General features: G+C 37.3%; 1 protein-coding gene and 1 pseudogene across 9 annotated transcripts in view; one reads left to right on the top strand and one right to left on the bottom strand.

Moving 5' to 3' along the window:
• The window catches only part of UPF2 (UPF2 regulator of nonsense mediated mRNA decay), a 112,153-nt gene that overhangs the window by 38,509 nt on the left and 49,130 nt on the right, over window positions 1-24,514 (bottom strand). For 8 of the 9 annotated variants that reach the window (XR_006742410.1, XM_036452973.2, XM_036452989.2 and 5 more), the window contains 3 exons: window positions 10,793-10,901; window positions 4,087-4,200; window positions 1,867-1,983 (listed from right to left, as the gene is read on the bottom strand). Coding sequence is in view for 8 of the 9 variants with exons in the window: in XM_036452973.2 (XP_036308866.1) it covers window positions 1,867-1,983; window positions 4,087-4,200; window positions 10,793-10,901 (340 nt within the window). In the remaining variant the exon portion in view is untranslated. The remainder of the gene's footprint in view (window positions 1-1,866; window positions 1,984-4,086; window positions 4,201-10,792; window positions 10,902-24,514) is intronic. The other variant, XM_036453000.2, reaches the window with a different exon arrangement.
• Window positions 16,850-23,171, top strand: LOC118704750 (annotated as a pseudogene).

Below are 24,514 nucleotides of genomic sequence, written 5' to 3'. Positions count from 1 at the left end.
ACATGGGGGCAGCCATCCTGTGTGTTGGAGTGATGGTCAATTTGCATATTACCTCTTTATGATATAGGAAGATATATAGGATCAGTCTTACATAAGAGTTTATACTCAGTGAATGCCATGAAGCTGTTAGGGAAGATATTTCTTAATTTATCAGTCTACCTAAAGCACATGTGTCAAACACAAGGCCCACGGGCCAAATCCGTCCCGCCAGGCCTTGCAATGTGGCCCGCACCGCGCTGTCATCACTGCACTCCGCTGCGTTTCCATCACAATGACAGTTTATGACTGTTCAGTAAACCATTCGGCCCGTGATTTAGGCTGGATTTTAGATTTTGGCCCCTTCTCTGATTGAGTTCGACACCCCTAACCTAAAGTACTTCCTCCATGAGCCCATAATGTTCTCTGCATAGCTCTATTAAAGCACTTACAACATTGTATCCAAATTAGCACTAGATATGGACCACTTTGGCAATTGCATTCTTTGTACCATTTCTCCTAACCATGCCTGACACATAGGTCCCACAAAAATGTTAAATAATAAATAAGGTTCCTATCCAGAAAGCAAGAGACTCACTAATAAAGGCTAGCTTCTTTTGCTGTAAGAGGGGAAAAGGTCCACTGAACCAAGAAAACCAGTCAGACAGGAAGGACTCTGATTTTTAATAACGTGATGTTCATCCATACTACCACAATTAGTAAACATTTTCCCCAGCAAAAAGTAAATATTGAGGATTCAATGTTATAAATAAAAAGTAGATAATAAAAACTAAGCTTTCCTAGCATCTCTATTACATTTTTATTTAATTAAATATATTGGGTAACATTAGTTAATAATATCATGTTTCGATTAATACATTTTTTATTTGCAGTGTCTCATTTAACCTATCAGTATGAGCCAAAGAGGAGAAAGAATTTTCTCCTTGTTATAATTAAATTTGAACTTGGAATAACTATTATATGATTAATATGATATAAACTTAAAGAGAATTTGGAAATCAATTCTATTTGATGGCCTTCACATTAGTATTTTTGTTTAGGATAAATAAATTCTCATCTTTCTTCATTTTTAAATATTATTGGCAGAGAATTCAGGCTTACAACTGGATTCTAAAAAAATAAGATACCTAGAGAAAATGACACAATCAAGACTTTTTAACAGCAACAGTGATGTAATGACAGTGTATGCCCAGAGCTCTCTTGAACACTAATACCAATCCTGCAAAAAGCTATCAGCAAACTGCATGAATATTACCAATAAGCATAATAACTTAATTGATTAATAAACTTGATGGTCATTAGGCATTCTAGTTAACTTACGAAATAACCTCTCCTACAAGGTGATTTTTTAGATTTTTATGTTTTTTAATTTTAAAATTTAATTATATATGTTTAGCTTATAATTTATGTGCTTACGGCACGCCAATCTAAGGTAATAGTATTAAGAGTACCAGCTCATTTGTATCATTGTCAAAAATTATTTTTGATTAGAACTTGTATGCATATGTGTATAACCCATGAACACAGATAATAGTGTGGTGAAGGCCTGAGGCAGGGGTGGGCAAGAAGAGGTTGATGGGGGGAAAAAGGGATGTCTACATTTGTAATAATTTCAACAATAAAGATTTTTTTTAAGTTATCTTTAATTAAGCTTAATCCCTGTTCACAATATTGTTAACTCACTAAGAGCCAAGTGAGAAAAATACCAACGGCTGACCAGGAATGGCAGCTCATATGTATAGGATGTTCTAGTTAAGGTAGAAAAGTTTGTTTCTATGACAAAGCAAGATAACAGGCAATGGTCAATATTTTTAACCCCTGAAGTAAATCAACAACCTCAAGTTCTTGCTATAATTCTCAAACCCTTACCAAAAGTACACTGGTCCTCAAGTGAGATTCTGGAGATCTGAAAAGAAATCTTCCACATGTTTCCAACAGGGTACATGCCATTTCAATATGGTGATGGGAAAAGTCTGATAGAAGCATCTGTAATAATAATAATGATGATGAAAAACCACAAAGACAATACTTCAATCCTATTAGAGAAAAAAAATATATTTCTAATGTGTGTAACTATTTTTAAAAAGTCAGTATAAAAAACAAAAGCTAGTCTTTTGGTTTAACAGTCCTCATCGATGGACATCTTTTGTGGTTTGCCATAAAAATCTTTTCTAAAAACTTCAATATATTTAATGTTTTTTGTTCTAGATAGATATATGGAAATTAGTATCAAATCCTTTTCTAAATGTACTATAAAATGCCACATATTTAAACACATCACATACGTAGCTTACATATTCTAAATTATTTTGTTTTGGTTTAAATAACATTTATTTTTAAAATTCTGACTACAAAAGACTTATAGTATAAAATTTATAAACACAACACATTACCACAACATTTTAATAGTATTTATTCTCCCAACCTATTTCTATGCCTATTTTCTAAACCAAAATAGATTCAGACATATCACATCATTTGATATATTGTTTTGTTTTGTTTGTTTTGACTAACATGAATATTTTTCCATGTAAATTCTGAATCTCTTGGGTATAGTGCCAAATACATCAACACTGTTAATTGTGCTGTTCAATTCTGTATATATAGATAGTACTTACAGATGTTTGTCTGCCTGTTCTTTCATCTATTAAAGTGTTTTCAAGTCTCTCACTATGATTGTGAATTTTTTTATTTCTTTTTTATTTCTCTAGGCCCAATGCATGAAATTCGTGCATGGTAGGCCATGACAGGACTTCCTTCCCCTGGCTGCCAACATCAGCTTCCCTCTGGCACCTGGGACCCTGGCTTCCTTCAGCCTCAGCTTTGTCCAGAAGGACATCTGGTCTAACTAGCATATTACCCTTATATTATTATAGATTTCATTTGTCAATTGTTTATATATTTTGAAGCTACATTACTGATTCAGGAAGTAACACTTTCATATTAAAATGACCTCTACATTGCTATCAACTAACCTCCTTTATTCATTTTTTAAAAAATATGTTTTTATTGATTTTAGGGCAGAAGAAAAGGGGGGGAGGAATAATAGAGAAACATTGATGTAATTGGCTGCCTCTTGCTGGACCCTACTGGGGATCAAGCCCACACCTGAGCATGTGCTATGAGAGGGAATCAAACTAGCGACCTTTTGGTACATGGGACAACACTCAGCTAACTGAGCCACACAGGCCAGGGCCAACTAATCTTTATTTCTAATACAGCTTCATCCCTTAATGTCTACTTTGTCTGATAATAATGAAACCAGGTGTCTTTTAAAAAGTGCTTCCACGGTATATTTTCCCCATCTTTTACTTTAGCCTTTTTGATTTTTATAAAGGGGTGGGCAAAATAAGTTTATAGTTATACAAATAAATAATAAATTAATAAATAAATAATACAAAGATAAACTGTATTTATCATATTCAAACTATAAATCTACTTTTGCCCAACCTTGTATTTAAGAGTATGTTTCGTCCTGACTGGTTTGGCTCAGTGAATGGAGAGTCGGCCTGCAAGAGTCCTGGGTTTGATTCAGGTCAAGGGCATGTACCTTGGTTGCGGGCACATACCCAGTAGGTATTTCTGATTATCCCTCTCCATTCCTTTCTATAAAAAAAAATTAGTAAAATATATATTTTTTTAAAAAAGAGTATGTCTCTTATAGGTAGCATATAGTGGTGGTGGTATTTTTAAATTTTTTTTAACCAAATATCTTTTTAAAAACAATTTTTTTTTTTATTGATTTCAGACAGGAAGAGAGATGGAGAGATAGAACATTAATGATGAGAGAGAATCATTGATCAGCTTCCGCCTGAATATCCCACACTGGGAATTGAGCCTGCAACCAGGACGTGTGCCCTGATCAGGAATCGAACAGTGATCTCCTGGTTCTTAGGTCAACCACTGAGACAAGTCAGTCGGGCTATTATTTGTTTTCTATTTTGCATACCTGTTTAATGTCCTTTTTACCCCCTTTTTGCCTTCCTTTGGATAAATCAAATATTTCTTAATTATTTCACTTTTTCTAGCATCTATAACAAAAACTTTAAATTTGTCTATTAAAAATAACTCAAGTAATTCAGCACTAACCTTTAAACAATGCAGTGTATCATTTTTTGTGAACATCTTAAATTTAGTTAGTTCTCCAATAAAACGAACAGTTTTATTCTTTGTTTCAATATTGATCTGGTCTTTTTTTCGTACCTACAAATTAAAAGAGATACTGGTTAGATAATTAACACTTAGAAATCTCTGATGAGAACTTTTATTTTATTGAGACTGAACTCACTCTAAATACTTTAAATAAATTTGGCATAATTTCCTGCTATATTCAAATTGTTTTACATTAAGGCAAAATAAGATCTTTATAACACGAGTGCCAGAATGTGCTTTGCAAAAACAGTTCCATGGTCAAATAATGCATTTTATAAGGCTAAAGGATCACAAAATAAGAAATCTGTTTAACTTAATTTAATTGTTTCTCAAATTTATTTGGCAACATAAATCCCCCTTTTGAAATGTTAACAATGACTAGTTAAGATTCCATTATATTAATATCATAAGGAACACACTTTAGGAGATGCTGCTTTATAAATAAAGAACATCAAAAGCTCATTTAAGCAAAAATATTATTAAGGCTCAGTTAGTGTATTATAGTGACAAACTAGACAATGCATTTTTTATAAGTTCATTATAATGAAATTCCCAATATAATAACTATTCTCTTTTACTACTAGTCACAGCCATATATCAGAGTTCAAGTCCTTTGCAAATATAACCTCCTACTTAGGTACACATTTGAAGAAATACTGAATATAGCAAAACCTTATTACAGCAATACAATGTGAAGAGACACCTGAAGATAAACGTAATTGGATTTAACCTCAGAATTACATTTTCATCAGAAAACCAAACCTAGTTTGGTTTCTAGTTTCTAATAGTAAACAAAATTGTGTCGAATAAACTTGACTGTTTTAGCCTTGCAATTCAGAAAAGAGTACAGCCTTCATAAAGACTCTTTCACAAATATGTTTGATCAAATTTTTAATTTTTCTTACTTTGTGAACTCCTAGGAATTACAAATGTGGATCCTGGGCAAGATTTGCTGGGTTTAAATCCAAGTTCTATAATTTACTAGCTGTTATGTAAATTCCATGCCTCAATTTCCTCATTTGTGTAATGGAAATAATAAAAGTAACATACCTAGTAGGGGTATTGTGAGTCTTAAGTGAATTGGTACATGTATAGCACATGCAACAGTACTTACAAAGACCAAGAAGAGTCCAATGTCTATTAGCTACTATTAATTTTATCTATATTTGTATATTTTTATCACTAATAAATGGACATTAAATATTTACTGAGTAAACAAATAAATGAAAATGGTTAATGTTTATGCATACAATGTAGTAATGAAAGAACAAAATATCTATGGTCAGAACATCTCGGCCTTTATGGTCACTCTATGCCATTTTTTGAGGGCATATGATCTTAGACAATTCACATAAACCCCCTGAACCTGTTGGTTCACTTGGTAAAGTAAGGATAAAAATAAGGATGATGATGATGATGATGCTGGTGGTGGTAATGATAACTACACTTCACTTGATAATAAACAAGCAATATATAGGACAAAAGATTATACAACCTTAAAATGATGCATAAGAAGTGTTTTAAATGACACTGTAAAATGTTTGTGTGAGAAATAAAGAATAGAAAATTGTACATACAATATAAATTCATTCATGAAAAACTATGAAGAAATAAAGGTAAAACTTTACTGGAATTTGCTTTTAAGTGATGGAATTATGTGGTCTTTCTACCTTTTTTTCTACTTTATATGTTTATATTTTCTAAATCATGAACACTGAGCATGTGTTTATTTTAGAGTTAAAACAATATAGAAATAAAAAAGTGTAAAAAAGCATTTCAAAAACAATACACTGATGTTGAATATTTAGGGGGAATGGGGCTGGGAAATACATGTATGTTTTTTAAAGTCTCCTTGGGTGATTCTGGATGCACAAGCTCTTAACAACTGCAGTGGAATATCATATAATTTTAAGTATTACTGAGTATTACAGCTTTCAAAACATGTAACATAGTGTATTTTCCACAATTACTCTTAAACATTATTGAGATTAAGGAGATACAATCTCAATGACATAACAAAATTATAGAATTTTTAAGTGAAGTATTAGAAATCAATTATCTCATTCCCTCATTTTTAGATGGGAAAAAAAAAAGGCTTTTCAAAAGACTGTAACTTATAAAAAAGACTAACTCATTCTGAATCCTCATACAATATTTTCCAGTCTCATTTGTTGACTCCTTTAGATCAAAAAGTATGTCAAAGCACTTATGCAAAAGCAAGTACAGATGAATTAACAACATATAATTTTTATATATATTTTAGTTCAATGTCATGTATAAAATTTTACTTATATAATTAATTGTCGTTAGCAAAAATGTTGCTTACAGCTCATTTATTAGTGACAGGTTAAACTGAGATTGAGTAACTAAATTCATAAGCAATATTAATAAAAACTCTTCAGATATGTCAACATATAAAAAGAATTTCCAAGGCCTATCATTCATTATTCTCCTACAGAAAGAATACTCACACCCCTAAATGTCATCTTAAGTAGACATTATAATTTCTACTCACCATAATTTGCTCATTTTGTTTTATATAAACTTTATTTTTGCAATGACTCAACTAACTTTTTGGAGAATCTACTATAGGCTAAACACTAAGTAGGCACTAAATCTAATAGTACATTTTCCTTTAAAAAAAAATTTATTCTGTGGACCACTAATCTACAAAGTAGGATGGGCAAGACTCTATTAGGCAGTGGTCGGCAAACTCTAAATTAGTCAACAGAGCCAAATATCAGCAGTACGATTGAAATTTCTTTTGAGAGCCAAATTTTAAACTTCTTCTAACGCCACTTGTTCAAAATAGACTCGCCAAGGCCATGGTATTTTGTGGAAGTGCCACACTCAAGGGCCCAAAGAGCCGCATGTGACTCACGAGCCGCAGTTTGTCGACCAAGGTACTAGGGTATGGCATTCTGGAATTTTTATTTATGTTTTTGGTTTTTATATAATAATTTTCAGTGTCCTTTTATATGTTTTAGAAAGTACATAAAATATTTGGTACAACTGTAAAGGCATACTAACTTATAAATAAATATGCTTATATTGGAATATGTGGTTAACTTATTTTACCGAGAGGCTTACTTAAAAAGCTAAGAGAACACTAATTTTAAAAATGTCAATCAGTTACAAACAACAGTGTGGTGATTGCAGGGGTGGAGGTGAAATAGGGTATAGGAGAGATTAATGGTGATGGGGGGAAATTAAAAAAAATTTTAAATGTCAATCAGTGAAGATATGTTCATATTTATGTAAAAGTTGTCCCCTCTTGTTATCAAAGAAGCAGACTCTGCTAAAAATTTAGAGAACTACAAAAGAAAAAATATTTCTTACTATTCAAAGACAGTCACTGCTAACATATTAGTAACACATTTTAACATAACTGTAAGTTTATTATGTGTAAGATTTTATAGCTTGCTTTTCCCTCTAAAAGTGCTTTCTCTATGAAATGAAAATTTTTTGGTAAATACCATTTTCAATGGCTCTATGTCATTTTTTTAATCCACTGTTTGGCTTTTATGTTATTTCCCGTTTTTTTTTTCCTTTACAATTCATAATGTGAATAAAGCTTTGCAGGTATATAAAAATTTTAGGACAGATTCTCAGAGTTGTCCAATGTATGAATTCCTCTTAGGGTTTTGAAACATATTGCTAAATTTGTTCTCCAAATTTCAATCACAGACTATGTGAATGATTTCATTTCTATTAGCTTTATTATTCTATTAGTCAAATTAGCAAATCAGTTATTTTAACTATAATACCAGAATTTCTTTGACTACTATATGTATTTCATACAATTTTGCTAACCAGCTTTATTTCTCAGTCGAGATTCTTTAACTAGGTCAAATAAAATCAGATGTGACAATATGATGGAATTAGGTAGAAGGCAGAGATGGGGATACCTGGTTAAAAAGCTATTCTCATATTTCAAGCACTGGAAAATGAAATTTGAGGAGGTGTTTTAGAAAATAGTATCAATGGAATTTGATGATTACTGGCTCCTAAATGTCAGAGGAGCAAAAATTGAGGTATTTCTCTTTAGTGATCAGATAAAGTATATTACAAATTTACAGGGAGAATATAGAAGTTGATATAAGGAAAAGAAGGATAAAGACATTTTTTAGAAGAAATCAATGAGTTTATGAACATATTTAGCTAGACGTACATGAGAACTTACTAAGCACCAGGAGAGAGGTTCTGGCAAGAGATATGTATTGGAGGTTGCTGGGAAATAGATGTTAACTGAACCCCAGGTAAAATGTGTTCCATCAAAAAGGAGGGTGAAGGAAGAAAGTCTGGGGAACACCAACACATAAACTCAGCTGGAAAAAAGAGCAAAGGACATTGAGAATGGTAGTCATAAGTAAGAACTAGGAGAAAGTGGTGGCAGAGAAGAATTATTATTATAATGATATTTATGTCCCGGCACTGTGGGATCAATTTTATATGCATTATCTCATTTAATCAATAAAAACAATTGTTTTAAAAGATACAACTATTATCCCAATTTAATAGGCAAGGAAACTGAAGTTTTGAACACTTATGTAACTTGGCCAAAGTTACAACACTAGCATGTGGTAGAGCCAGAATGACTGTTTTCTAAAAAGCAGAAGAGTTAGCAGTTTAGAATTTGCAGAGATATTGACTAACATAAAGCAATTATGAAGACACTGGTGGTCTGTGCCAGGGTACTATGATAGAACAAAGGATAAATGTCAGTAGAAGAGACAAGTATACTTTTAAAAAACTTGAAGAAGGAAATGAAAGAATGGGGGGAAGGGGGTTGTTTGAGGTAAGTTTACTTGTTGCTATTATTTTATTTTCATTTAAGGATATTAGAGTTAAGTATATTTATAGCCTAATAAAAAGTCATTGGCAAAGTGTGCAGATTTGGGGGTAGGGAACAAACAGATCTTGTGAAAAGTAGGTGTTTCTTCTCTACCCCCAAATACCCACAAGAGCAGTGATTACCAAAGTATATTCCTAACACTGATATTCTTCTAGTGATGAAAGTATGCCAGTTCCTTCAACTCTCTTCCAAATTTTTAAAGGTGAGAGGGGAAATATACATGAATAATATTTTCTTAATTTTAAGTTTCTCACCAAAAGCACTAATTATGCTTGTGCTTGGTGTAGCAACTTGCATTTTATTTAATTTTGGATTTGGTTAAGGGTGTATGCATATAACTCAATACAATACAATCATACTGTTAGTAAAAGTTTCTTATTTGTATGATGAGATTAAGTATATCAACAAAAATATCATGAATTCTGATGCATCTGTCCTTGAAGCAGCATTTATCAAAGTGTGTTCTTTGAGTGACTATCTATTTAACCCTCCCCAGAAGATGCACAATGCACATTACCCTATCAAAGCTTTCAGACTTCTTATAATGAAACAAAGATAAAATAATTTAACTTCTTGATCTCAGTGTTTCCAAACTTCTTTAAACATAGAAATGTGCCATTACTTAATACTATGAAAATGTGAAATACACTTTAGCAGAAGTGGCCCAAAAGAATCTTAACCACAAATATCCTATTAACAGATTAACACCTAGAACAAGAAGCCCATCACTGACACTTGCTCCTTCCTCTGAACTCAAGGTAATGACACTCTCAAACAAGTCATTTGGCAATTAAGCATGCAATTCCTTATAATATCAAATATATTTAGGGCTTACATTTTTATTTCTCTCTTGCTTCTGTGAGTACTTAGTCTTATCTCCCCAACTACAGGTAAGATTCCTGACCTAAGGAATTGTTCTCTAAGTGCTCAACAATAGTGAATTGCATCATGCAAGTGCAATAAAGTGCATACTGAGCATAGGAAACATTTATTTGCATTCAAAGCAATTCACTATAAAGCCAAATTTTGTAAACACAATTTTTCCATTGGTTAACAACATACACACTTGAATCTCACATCTTTTCAAAGCCTACCAATGCTCACTTTCAGTCACTTCTAACATATCATTTTACTCTTTTTAGGACTATATTTGAATCTTTATCACCTCCACAAGATAACTATGTAATATGGGTTTTAAAGAACTACTTACAGGCAGATTCCTGAGACCAGAAAGGGAAGGAAGGTGCTACTCACAAGGCCCTAGTACTTTACCAGGGTACTTTTTAAGGAATTCACCACTATCTAAGATAAAGATTCTTAAGGCAAGAACCAATAAAAACATGGGCTACAACAGCATTCACTGAGATCACATCCTCTGTTGAACCTCATGTGCCCCAAGTATTTGGACCCCCAATAACTAAACAGGCATCCTATAAGCACTGTGTCCTGACTGATAATAACCAATCCTATGTTTCTTCTGGGAAAACCTGTTGCTTCTCTTGAGAATGTTTACTTTACAAAAGTAAAAATGGCAGTACCTATAATGGAGAAATAAGAAAACAGTAGCAGCTCAACCCCCTAATTGTAATATCACTTAATCATTCCAGGCTTTGTTGAGTAAATTTATATTTTAAAAATTTAGACCTATATTCTGAACTGTTAGGCCACTATCAGATTTCAGAAATATGCTTACCAATAATAAATCATATTCTTAAATTAAAAAATCCTCACTCAACTTTTAAGTATATGAATCTATGTAAATTACAAAATAAATGCTTAAATACATACATGAAATCTGAAATCCCCCCTCAGCATGGAACAAAGATCCTCTGCTACATCAGACATGCAGGGATGCAATGTAGCAACCAATCTTGCATAAAATGGTAGCAAATCCAACCTGCAAAAGTTATATGTGATATGTGTAAAAAGAAAGAAATAATTCATTTAAAAAATTAAATTTCCTTAGATATATTCACAAATTAATAATTAAAAAACTAATAATCATACAGACATTCTTACTTATTGCCATCATAACGAAGTACATAGAAATTTAATTTGCTTTGTGAAAGCTTATTAACAATATAGTATTTTCCACCCAGTGCTTAAATCATACATTTGCAATTTTACTTAGTATGCAATTTTGATAGAATATCAAGTGAAGAAAATACTTAGTTTTTACATGAGCTAAATTTTTAACTACATAATTACTAAGTAAACGAAGTTAACTTAAATAATGCAAAGCATAATCCTTTTAACCATTTACTTTACTTATCATTGATAAGTTATTTGGAAACCTCAATGTCTAAAGTAAAAGGGTAACCAATAACCCAAAAGGCATCTAAGGGTCAAAACCATATCACAACCCACATACTAACTTATGTATTTTAATCACTATAGAACCCTCTCAAATTCTCATGCAGTACCTGTTTTTTCTTTAGACAATAAATGGCAAATATGTGGTTACCAGTGCTGCCATCCCATTTTATTATCAGAGCACTTTCTCATCAAATTTGGATGCAGCTCCAGAATCCTGCTTAACACAACACTCCAGGCAACCATTACCCATCAAAATCAACACATGAGCTAAAATTTATTTTTCATTCCTGCCATAAACATTATTTTATAAAACTTGATTTTCCAATGAATCAACACTCACTAGATTTGATACTGAAAATTAGAAGCAGCCAGAAATTAATCCTATATAATAAAAGCCTAATATGCTAATTAACTGGTCAGCCATTCAACCAATCAAAGCATAATATGCTAATGATATGCTAAGATTGCTCAATTGCTCACTATGACATGCACTGACCACCAGGAACAGACAGTCGACCGGTTGCTATAATGTGCACTGACCACCAGGGGGCAGATGCTCCAACAAGTAGGTTGCTTGCTGCTGGGAACTGGCCAAACAGGATTGAGGAAGATGAGCTGGACATGCCCTGAAGCCCTCCTCCTGAGGTCCCTCCCCAGCTGGCCAACCTCCCTTGTCTCTCCCCATCCCTAACCGTGCACCGGTGGAGTCCCTCGGCCTGGCCTGGGCCCTCTCACAATCAGGGACCCCTTAGGGGATGTCTGAGAGCCAGTTTCGGCCTGATTCTGCAAGCCAGGCCGAGGGACCCCTCTGGTGCATGAATTTGTGCACCGGGCCTCTAGTAAATAAACAAACAACTGCACTGACAGCAGCAAGTAATATGAGCTGACAGTGAAGGAAGCTAAAAACTATAAAAATTCAACAAAAGAGGCCCAAAACGACAACTGCCTGAAGCCACTTAGACCACGAACAAATAATCCTATGTTGTAATTATCCCAGAATCTATCACTATAGAATATTACATGAAAATAGTTTGATCATCAGAGAAAAGTCTGAATAACATGAAAGTCTTAGACTTAGATCTTGAAAACTCCCACCATGGACAGATTAAGCTTTAGCTGGAAGAAGGGACAATAGTGAAGGAAGGAAGTCTGCAGATGAAATTTAAAAGGTAAATACTCTGATTTCTCTTCATATTACATAGCTCCTTGCCTTTTACTAAAGATTTGTGGGAAGGAAGAATTTTAAAAAATTGGGGGTGGGGGAGATATGGGGTAAAGAAAAGGAAAGTGCTCAAAGTCATGCCTATTAGCCTAAAAAACTTTATACTTTACCATTAAAATTTCTTTTAAAAATTAACATTTAATTCTTACTAATCTGCCAGGCCCTGTCTTAGGCACCTAACACACATTATTTAACTTGTTCATTCTGTGAGGTGGACATTATTAATTACTATTTTAGAAGGGAACAGATATTGAAAGAAGTAAACAACATGCTGGCTTTGTAGTAGGTAACTCAATAAGCTCTTTAAATGCATCATAAGAAACAATGAAAAATATAATCCACTATGTAAAAATCTGAATCAAAACATTTAATGGTAAAATTCTAAAAATTACTTTAAAAGTTTTATCAATTTATGAGGTCATATAAGTTCTATTTGAGAGATTTAGAATCCAAGTCTCCTAACTCCTAGCACATTGCTCTTGTCACAGAAAATGAACACATGTGGGTCACATTACTCCTTGATATTACAGAAATGAGATATTACTGTAAGATACTCTCATAAATATGTAATCATTTTCTGAATGTCTACTGCTACCAAAAAGAAAAAAAAAAGAAAAAAAAAGCCTGCCTGAGGCAAATATTTACTATTCTTGCAAAATAAATCCTAATACCAAATTTACTTTCTAAGTTTTCAAACTTTAGTTAGAATGTCATAGGTTAATATATTCTATTTGTTAGAATATCAAGTTTTACTTTTTTTCTTTTTCACATAATCAATTGCCAAATACAAATATAGGACTTTAAATGTATGCTTAGGTACATCATTTCCAACTGCCACAACTACAGGTAAGAAAAATTAAGATGACTTAAAGTCATGGGATAACAAAGAGCAATGTGCTAGGAGTCAGGAGACTTGGATTCTAAATCTTTCAAATAGTACTTCTGTGACCTCATAAACTAATCTGACTTCATCTACTATTGTCTCCTGCTCACTGCTCTCACCAGCCCCTCACTAATTCTCAACACAGCAGGCAAGCCCTTACCTCAGAGCCATCACACTGGCTGTTCTCAGTTAGCTATAGTTCAGCTGTAATCCCCCAAATAACTATTCATGCTGCTCACTCCCTAGGAAGCAAGTCAGCCCTAATAACACCTCCTCGAGACCCATTGTGAATGCTCCCTTGAAACTGCAAATTCACCCAACCTAATCCCTGTACCCTGCACTGTTTTTTAAAAATAAAATTTATCACCTTCTAACATCTACATATATAAAAGCCTAAGTGACCGTTTGACTGGTACCTATGACACGCATTGACCACTGGAGGCAGATTCTCAATGCGCAGGCATAGAAACATGGAACAGACTAATGAATCTCAGAGGGAAGTGGGAAGAGGGGACAGAAAGAGATTAACCAAAGATTTTACATACATACTAGAGGCCTGGTGCATGGATTCATACACCAGTGGGGTCCCTCGGCCTGGCCTGTGGGGATCCAGCCAAATTTGTGCAGCAGACCCCTATTATCCCCCGAGGGGTCCCAGATTGCTTTTGAGAGAAGGAAAAACATCAGAGCACAAGCCAGGCCAAGGGAAACCACTAGTGCACCCGGCCTCTAGCATTATATAATTTACTTACTTGTTATGTTTATTGTTATCCTGTCACCCTTCCCCATCAGAATGTAAGCTCCATAGGAGTCAGTTTACCAGCTCTCAAAACAGTGCCTAGATCATAGAAGGTGCTTAATAGACACTTGTTAGATAAATGAATGTCTCAGGTATCTCACAATTAAGTATATTATTAACTTAAGTCTATTCTTCACTATATTATAAAACATTATCCTATTTTTGTAAGAATATTAAACTTGATCAAGTTTCATATGTTGTAAATAAAAGCTCATTTATCAAATACCTTTTATGCAATTAATGGGGGAACTAATCATAGGCCCTGACCGAGTAGCTCAGTTGGTTAGAGCATTGTCAACCTGATATGCCAGGGTTGAAAGTTAAATCCCTGGTCAGAGGACATACAAGAATCAAACAACAAATCAATAAGTAAGTACAATAACTGATGTTTCTCTCTCTCTCAAAAATAATACAAAATTTTTTTAAAAATATATATTTTATTGATTTTTTTACAGAGAGGAAGGGAGAGAGATAGAGAGCTAGAAACGTCGATGAGAGAGTAACATCAACCAGCCGCCTCTTGCACACCCCCTACTGGGGATGTGCCCGCAACCAATGTACATGCCCTTGACCGGAATCGAACCCGGGACCTTTCAGTCCGCAGACCGACGCTCTACCACGGAGCCAAACCGGTTTCGGCTAATACAAAATTTTTTAAAATAAAATAGTTACACAGTTCTAACTACTGGTATTATATAAATTAATAGGTTTCTTATTTAAATATCTTTTCATTCCTAAAGTCAATCGTCTTTGATCATGCTAGATTTATTTACTTACTTATTATTTATTTATTTATTTACTTATCCTCATGTGAAGATATGTTTTTATTGAATTTAGAGAGCAAGAAAAGAGAAAAATCAACGTGAAAGAAACATCAATTTCCTCCGATACACAACTAATCCAGGTTCAAACCTACAAGCTAGGTATGTACCAGGGTATGTACCTGGAATTGAAACCAACCTTTTAGTGTACAGATGACAATCCAGCCAACTGAGCCACCAGGTCAGGGTTAGATTTTTATTTTTATTAAATATGATGTTAGTGGTTTACTTAGAATTTTTATAACAAAATTCAAAAGTGAGATTGGTCAATACTTTTAACTTCCTGGCTTTTTTTTTGTTTTGTTATAAATTTTGCCTGTTTCTTCATATTTCAATATGACAAGTTTTCTTTTTATGCTCTGGAATGAACAATTTAGCAAAAAAATTACTTGTTCATAAAGACTAAAAAAAATCAATAAAGCTATCTAGTCTTAATCTATTCAAGACAAAATTAACTGATAATTTTTTACATTTTTCCCCATGATGACTCATCTATTTTGTCTTGAATCATTCTAAAAATGTGTATTTATTCCAAACAATTATCTGTTTCACTAAGATTTTCAAGTGGTTTTTAAATATCTCTAGCATATCATCTGGCTCATTTCTTAAACTTTTAATGTTCTTTTATGTTTTCTAATGCTTCTGTATTTAGATTTTTTGAAGAACTAGCTCAAGTTTTTAAATTTTAAAATTAATTGTGGTTGTCTTTAAAATGTATTTTACAAAATAATTTCAGATTATAACTTAGCATCAAAATTTTTTTACCAAGGTCATTTCCTTTTTCTTCTTTTCCTGGGCAAGACACTTACACTTTGCTTCATTTCTTTCTTTTTCCAATTAGCTGAATCAACTTCAAAGTTTCTTCCCAGCCCCAGAAGAAACCTAAGTATAGCTATTTTTTTTAAAGTAAAGCAGTGTATGCTATCCCTTCAGGCTCCCATCAGTACACTAACAACACAGGCAAGTGGTTTCAGCTTCAGTAGGGATTTAAAACATAGTTTAAGGATTCCCTAGAGAAGATCTGAACTCTTTTAAGCCTTTCCAGCTAGTTAGTAATCCTGGGTTTTGTTTCTATTGGAATTGGCTATATGGAAGTTCCATTCTCTCAGAATCTTCTACCCCCTATTAAACACAACAAGTTCTCAAACAAGTTCCCAATATCCCTTTTTTTCCATTCCGCTTTTACAAATAGATAGCTGAACTAAATGTCATCCTGCCCTATTTAAATCTTCAACTTTTATGATTCTTCATTTATCACTTCACAAAATAAAATCCCTAATATCATAAATAATATAACATTTTTAATGTTAATCCTGTACAAGTGTATTTTTCTGTCTTTTCTACAAATATGAGCCTGAAAGAAAACGGTGTGCCAAATTCTATATCGAGCACATTAAAGTTATTTAAACATAAATAGAACATTTCACTTTAAAGAGCAAATTTCTGTTAAAATTTAAGCTACATTTATTAATTTGACTCTTCTGAAATCCAATTAGAAAATAAATTTACATCCTTTCTTTGATAATCGAATTTTATAATCTTCTGAGACTGATAATTATTTTACCAAGTTAATGAGTGGGGAGAATCCAAAATGGCAGCATAAGTAAACACCTATACTGCTGCCTCACACAACAATTTCAAAACTGCAACTGGAAGACAGAGTGGATATTGTCCAGAACCACCAGAAAGCTGGCTGAGTGGAAATTCTACAACTAGAAGTAAGATAAAAGAACACTGTGACCCAGAGGAACTGTGGAGGACAGGTGCGGAGACCAGTGTGTGTGGAAAGGGGGGGTGGCTGAATATGTGGCTAGCAGACTCTCAGTGCTCGGAGACTCATGGCGCTGATGGTGGGCAGCAAGTGCAAGGCTAGCTTCCTAATTCAGGAGGGAAACAAAACCTTTGGACTGCACTGAAATCTAGTTCCGGGTGAGACTTTGAGTACCTAGACTCATACAGAGAGAAACTGGACTGTCTGGCAGCAGGCAACTCTCAGGGAAGCCTTTTCTCAGAGGTGCGTGCAGCCATTGCCACAGGAAACCAAGGCTGTCTGCTCAGCCCTGAGACTCTGCCGCACCCAAGCTGGACACAGAAGCTCTTCCAGAGGAGAAACAGCTGATCCTCACAGCCAATTAGCCTGGAGGTCACCTTCCCCCAGTGATAACAACAATCAACAACAAAACTGCACACACAGCCCACAAAGGGGTGTACCAAGAGTATCCCCCTCAGGTAACTGGGGAGGCTGACCCACTGGGCCCTGCTAGGCTGCCTGGTATACAAAGCTACTCCATCAACTCAGGGAAGCAGCTAAAACATGGAGACAAAGAGGCAGGCCACAAATGAAGGAAATGGACAAAAGCAAAAGATTGGATATTGAGTCAAAACCACGGTTATAAGGTTTCTCAAGAATTTCCTAGAAAAGGCCAACAAATTTAATGAGAACCTTGAGGATATGAAAAAGGGTCAACCAGGAATTACCGTATTTTTCGGACCATAAGACGCACTTTTTTTCCCCCAGAAGTGGGGGGAAAAAGTCCCTGCGTCTTATGGTCCAAATATAGCCTACACATATACTTTAAAAAAAAAGTTTTTTTACTTGCCGGGCTCTGTGTGGTCTGTGTGTGCTTGCCCAGCTCTAAAATGGTTCTAAATGCTGCTGTTTACTTTACAGGGTTGATTACATGTGTTTATGATTGTGATGTTGGGTTTTAATGCACATAAAATATTTTAGGACACTATTTGTTTCAGAATCTTTTTTTCTTCATTTCCCTTCTCTAAAAACTGGTGCGTCTTATGGTCCGGTGTGTCTTATGGTCCAAAAAATACGGTAAGCATATGCTGACTGAAATAAAAAATACTATACAGAGATCTAAAAGCAGACTAGAGGATCACAAAAATCAAGTCAAAGATTTGGAATATAAAGAAGCAAAAAACACTCCTCCGGAAAAGAAAAAAGAAAAAAGAATCCAAAAAGTTGAAGATAGTGTAAGAAGCCTCTAGGACAACTTCAAGCATACCAACATCAGAATTATGGGGGGTGCCAGAAGAGAGAGAGCAAGATACTGAAAACCTATCTGAAGAAATAGTGACAGAAAACTTTCCCCACCTGGTGAAAGAAATAGACTTAAAGTCCAGGAAACGCACAGTGCCCCAAACAGGACTGCAGTAAGATACTTCATAATTAAAATTCCAAGAGCAAAAGACAAAGAGAGAATATTAAAGGCAGAAAGAAAAACAGTTACCTACAAGGGAGCACCCATATGAATGTCTGCTGATTTATCAACAGAAACTATGCAGGCCAGATGGGAATGGCAAGAAATATTCAAAATGATGAATAGCAAGAAACGACAACCAAGATTACTCTACCCAGCAAAACTATTATTCAGAATTGAGGGTGAGATAAAGAGCTTCACAGATTAAAAAGAAAAAAAGCTAAAGGAGTTCATCACCACCAAACCAGTATTATATGAAATGCTGAAAGGTATTCTTGAAGAAGAGGAAGAAGAAGAAAAAGATAAAGATAAAATTATAAACAACAAATATGTATCTATCAACAAGTGAATCTAAAAATCAAGGGAGAGGGGGAGGATCCAAGATGGCTGCTCGGGTAGACATCTAACCGCAGCAGCACACAACAATTTCAATAGAATACAACTAAAATGTAAAGTGGACATTGCCCAGAGCTACAGGTAGTCGACTGACTGAAAACTCTACAATAGGAAGGAGGGAGAAAACCAGAAAGAAAATCAGAGGAGCTGAAAAAAAGCCTAAGGTACGGAGACATGCTGCGCGCACGCACGCGCGGAGAGGTCGCAGCCGGAGAGGAGGAGAAGGCTGGGTGCTGCCTGGCGTTCCCTAGCAGGAAGGAAATAGAACCCCCAGCCTGGGCTGAACCCCCGAACCGGCAGCACTGAGCCCTAGTTATGGGCCAGACCCTGGGGACCCAGGCTCCGGCAGGGGGAGATGGGGCTGTGAGGCGGAATCCCGGGGGAGCAGCGAAAGGCGGGGCCCCGGAGTCGCGCACACTGCACGCAGAGGACAGTCTGTTGTCTCTGATCCTGGACTCCCCTAGCGGGAGGGAGAAAGAAAGCTCCAGACTGGAGGAATGCGACGAGGAGCAGGAGCCCCTGCCGGACACCGGCCAGCCGGGCACCAGCAAGGAGCCGGGCAACGGGGCCCCCAGGGGGGGGGGGGGTGCCCCTGAGCCTTCGACCGCTGAGCGCGGGCAATGGAGCCAAGGACGGGGGCTGCTTCCTGGGCGGCGCCAACCCTGACAACAGGCTGAAGCAGCGCAGGAGCCCGCGGAGAACAAAGGGGTGCCACAGGCCAACCTGCTGAGCTCCCAGGACAAGGAGGAAGAAACCAAAAAAGTTCTCAATGTGAAGAAATCAAGTGAGAGCAAAAGATAGTAAAATTACTTAAGAAAGAATACAAAGAAGATCTTGAAAAATCAAAGATTAAGTCAGAACTCAACTCACCAGCCAACATTGCAACATAAATGCGTTTTTTTTAAAAAAAAAAAAAGAAAGAAAAGAAAAAGGGACAGAATGTTGGAACAGCGGCGACCAGGCCTAGAGTGGCCAGGCACAAGGCAGTGGCAGCCGGACCCGGAGCAGCAGCGGCCAGGCCCCAGAGCAGCAGCGGCCAGAACCAGAGCATCAACGGCCAGCACTGGAGCAGCCAGACCTGGGGCAGTGGCAGCCAGGCCTGAGGCGGAGGCGGCCAAGACCAGGGTGGCCAGTCCAGGAACACCCAGACCCAGAGTGGCCGGGTCCGGAGAAGCCAAGCCCAGAGCAGCCGGGTTGGGAGCAGCCAGGCTCAGAGCTGCCGGACCCAGAGCAGCTGGGTCGGGTGCGGCCAGGCCAGGAACAGCAGCTGCCAGGCTGAGAGCGGCCAGGCCCGGAGCAGCGGCTGCCAGGCTGGGAGTGGCCAGGCCCGGAGCAGTCGGGTCTGGTGCGGCCAGGCCCAGAGCAGCAGCTGCCAGGCTGGGAGCGGCCAGGCCCGGAGTGGCCGGGCCCGGAGCAACAGGGCCCAGAGCAGCCGGGTTTGGGTGTGGCCAGGCCTGGAGCAGCAACAGCCAAGTCCAGAGCAACTAGGTCGGGAGTGGCGGTGGCCAGACCCGGAGCAGCTGGTTGTGGAACAAACCAGAGCAACAGAGGCCAGGCCCAGAGCAGCCAGGCCCAAAACAGCTCGCTCCTCGCCTGCCCCTCCCCCACGGCTGCCTCTCAGACATGGCTGGAAACTTTTGGGGGAACTTGAGGGTCTGCTGAATCAAGTGATGAAGGCTTAGATCTGGATGTGCTGAGTTAGTATAGCGCTGGGGTGTTGATCTGTGAGTGCCTTGGGTGGGGCCTGGATGAGGCTGGTTGACCTATTTGGAAATGTTTTTTGTGTGAAGTGTATCATTGGGCATGTGGAGGTATTATTGATATGAGAAAATGCTAAGTAACAGATTTACTATCTGAAAAGGGATTTATTATCAGGGAAAGGGAGGGAGGAAGAGACTGAACATAAACTGTGCACCTATGGATGAGGACAATGGGGGATGGGGAGGGGGCGGAGGGTGGGGTGGGAACCTGGTGGAGGGGGTAAGAAATGAGGAACCTTTGTAATAATATGAACAATAAAGATTGATTTAAAATAAATAAATAAATAAATAAAAATAAAACAAATAAAATAAAAATCAAGGGAATAAAAAATCTGATGAACAGAATAAACTGATGAATATAATAGAATCAGGGGCATAGAAAGAGAATGGACTGACAATTCTTGGAGGAAAAGGGGAGTGTGGGATGCAGAAAGAGATTGGACAAAAAGCATACACCTATGGGATGAGGACAGTGGGGGGTAGGTAAGGGTAGAGGGTGGGGTAGGAACTTGGTGGAGGGGAGATATTGGGGGGGAAAAGAGGGCCAACTGTAATAATCTGAACAATAAAGATTTATTAAATTTACAAAAGTTAATGAGCCGAAACCAGTTTGGCTCAGTGGTAGAGCATTGGTCTGCAGACTGAAAGGTCCCAGGTTCGATTCCGGTCAAGGGCATGTACATTGGTTGCGGGCACATCCCCGGTAGGGGGTGTGCAAGAAGCAGCTGGTCGATGTTTCTCTCTCTTGGACGTTTCTAACTCTCTATCTCTCTCCCTTCCTCCTCTCTGTGAAATATCAATAAAAATATATTTTAAAAAAAAGTTAATGAGTGAATCTTTTAAAAGGATGTTTTTCCCTCATACAATAATAAAACCTTGTTTATACTTTCAAGGTCTCCTAAATCATACATTTAAGTATCCTCCTAGCAGTTAATGATCATCAAGTTAGTAAACATCCAGTCAAATAATAGAACAAGTAATAACAAGAATGTAGAAAGAAACACACATGTTACTGAGAGGGGAAAAGGCATTCTTAAAGGTTTTTATCTCATAAACAGTTTTCTAAAAGAAATTTCCTTTTTTTTTTTCTTTTTTCTTTTTAAAATCTAAAGAATTTCCCTGGCTGGGTGTTGCTCAGTGGGTTGGGCACTGTGTGTGCAATAAAAGTTTGCCAGTTTGATTCTCAGTCAGGGCATATGCCTGGCTTTCAAGCTCCATCTCTAATAGGTGGCATGCAGAGAGCAGCTTATCCAGTCTTAATTTCACATAATATCTCTCTCTTCCTCTCTCCCTTTTTTTCTCTCTCTCTTAAAAAAAAAATCAAAAAAAAAAAAATCAAACCAATGCAATCTAAAGAATTTAACTTGAGCCGGGACCGTTTGGCTCAATGGATAGAGCGTCGGCTTGGGGACTGAAGGGTCCCGGGTTCGATTCTGGTCAAGGGCATGTACCTTGGTTGCGGGCACATCCCCAGTGGGGGGTGTGCAAGAGGCAGCTGATTGATGACTCTCTCTCATCGATGTTTCTAACTCTCTTATCTCTCTCCCTTCCTCTCTGTACAAAATCAATAAAATAGGAGACCGGTTTGGCTCAATGGATAGAGCGGCGGCTTGGGGACTGAAAGGTCCCAGGTTCGATTCTGGTCAAGGGCATGTACCTTGGTTGCGGGCATATCCCCAGTAGGGGGTGTGCAAGAGGCAGCTGGTCGATGACTCTCTCTCATCGATGTTTCTAGCTCTCTCTCTCCCTTCCTCTCTGTACAAAATAATAAAATATATTAAAAAAATCAATAAAATATATTTAAAAAAAAAAACAACAACAAACAGTAAAAGGTGATGGAGTAAAAAAAAAATCAGTCATGTAACTGCTTTAAAAAAAAAAGAATTTAACTTGAAAATTATGAATTGTGTGTGTTTAAAATGTCTTGAAAAAACTAACAGATAACACTCTTACCACTCAATTAGGAAACATTAAGGCAGATGATTCAAAGAAACATGAAATATAATATGCAAAAGATTGGGGTCATCTATTCTGAAATCAATATCCAAAGGCTGAGACTTTTTTCAGAATGTTCATGTTCCCAGACCAACAGCGCCATCAAGTGACGTAACATACTAATAGATTTCCCACAAACTCAGGTTTTTTTTTTCATATTTCCAAATTGAGCAAGAGGGAGGGGAGGAAGTTCAATTAGAATGTTTCTCATAAAAACTCCAGCAAATGGCTTTGCAAATGCAGCTGACCAGGAGCTGCCCATGACCAACCCTAGTGAACCCCAGTGTTCTTTGACATTGCCATCAACAGCAAGCCCTTGGGGCACATCTCCTTTGAGCTGTTTGCAGACAAAGTTCCAAAGCAGAAAACTCCAGTGTTCTGAGCACTGGGGAGAAAGGATTTGATTATAAAGGTTCCTGCTTTCACAGAATTATTCCAGGATTTATGTGCCAGGATGGTGACTTTACCAGGCGGCAAGTACATCTATGGGGAGAAATTTTAGGATGAGAAATATGTCCTGAAACATATAGGTCCTGGCATCTTGTCCTTGGCAAAAGCTGGACCTAACACAAACGGTTCCATTTTTTATCTGCACTGCCAAGGCTGAGTGGGTAGGTGGCAAGCACGTGGTCTTCAGCCAGATGAAAGAAGGCATGGATATTGTGACAGCCATGGAGCGCTCTGGGTCCAGGAATGGCAAGACCAGCAAGAAGATCACCATTCCTGACTGTGAACAACTCTAATAAATTTGACTTGTGTTTTATCTTAAAAAAAAAAAAAAAAAAAAAAACTCCAGCAAACTCTCCTAAAAAAAAAGTTGAATCAGGAAAAGCTATGTAAGAATCAAGGGAAGCAATCCACATCTGAAGAGTGTTCTGTTTATATTAATCTAAAGAAAGTCTGAATGTCCATCTACTAAAATCTGGTTAAATCTATATGGCTTCAAAGTAACTAAACCAATACCAGGTTTGCCTATATCTAAAACAAGGAATTAAGAGATTCTTAGGTAGTACTTCTCTGATTCTGATTGACTTCATACACAATAGTTCGCTTTCGCTTAAGTAAGGGAGCTTTCTGAGGTGCTAGGTAATGGTTCTAATCTTTATACATTTACTACAGGCCCGGTGCATGAAATTTGTGTGTGTGTGGGGGGGGGGGGGGGTGCAGGGGGGAGCGTCCCTCAGCCCAGCCTGCACCCTCTCTAATCTGGGACCCCTCGAGGCATGTCTGACTGCCCATTTAGGCCCAAACCTACCGTGACTGCTGGCTCCCAATCCAGGGCTTCTGGCTCCCGAATGCTCACATGCCTGCCTTCCTGATTGCCTCTAACTGCTTCTGCCTGCCAGCCCAATCATCCCTAACCACTCCCCTGCCAGCCTGATTGATGCCTAACTGCTCCCCTGCAAGCCTGATTGCCCTTAACTGCCCTCCCCTGCAGGCCTGGGTCCCCCCCGAACTGCCCTTCTCTTCAGACCCAATTGCCCCCAAATTCCCTCCTCTACCAACCTGGTCACCCCTAACTGCCCTCCCCTGCAGGCTTGATCGCCCACAACTGCCCTCCCTTGCAGGTCTGGCCCCTCCCAACTGCCTTCCCCTGCTGGCCATCTTGTGGCGGCCACCTTGTGTCCACATGAGGGCAATCATCTTTGACTACATGGAGGCAGCCATCTTGTATGCTGGAGTGATGATCAACTTGCATATTACTCTTTTATTAGCTAGGATGATATAAATACTTCTGAGAAATTTCAATTATGTATGTGTATAAATTAACTATAAAATAATATCCAATTAAGGGAAATTCTAGATTTCATTTCTAGAGTGGAATTCTTCAAATTATTAGGCTGAGAAATAAAATGCCAGCCTTTTGAGATGATTTTAACCACTATTATTTATTATTATTATTCTAGAGATGTTGGAAGAGAGAGGGACAGGAAGGAGGGAGTGAAAGAGGGAGGGAGGAAAAAAGGCAGAGAAAGGAGGGAAGGAGTGAAGGAGGGAGGATCGGAGGGAAAGAGAGAGACAGACAGATGGACAGACATTGATATGAGAGACACTGATCTACTGCCTCATGTACATGCCCCAAGAGGGAATCAAGCCTGAAATCTA

The sequence above is a fragment of the Pipistrellus kuhlii genome, unplaced genomic scaffold (assembly GCF_014108245.1).
Source record: "Pipistrellus kuhlii isolate mPipKuh1 unplaced genomic scaffold, mPipKuh1.p scaffold_m20_p_1, whole genome shotgun sequence".
Classification (NCBI taxonomy): Eukaryota; Metazoa; Chordata; class Mammalia; order Chiroptera; family Vespertilionidae; genus Pipistrellus; species Pipistrellus kuhlii.
This window is presented reverse-complemented; position numbering and strand designations above follow the sequence as displayed.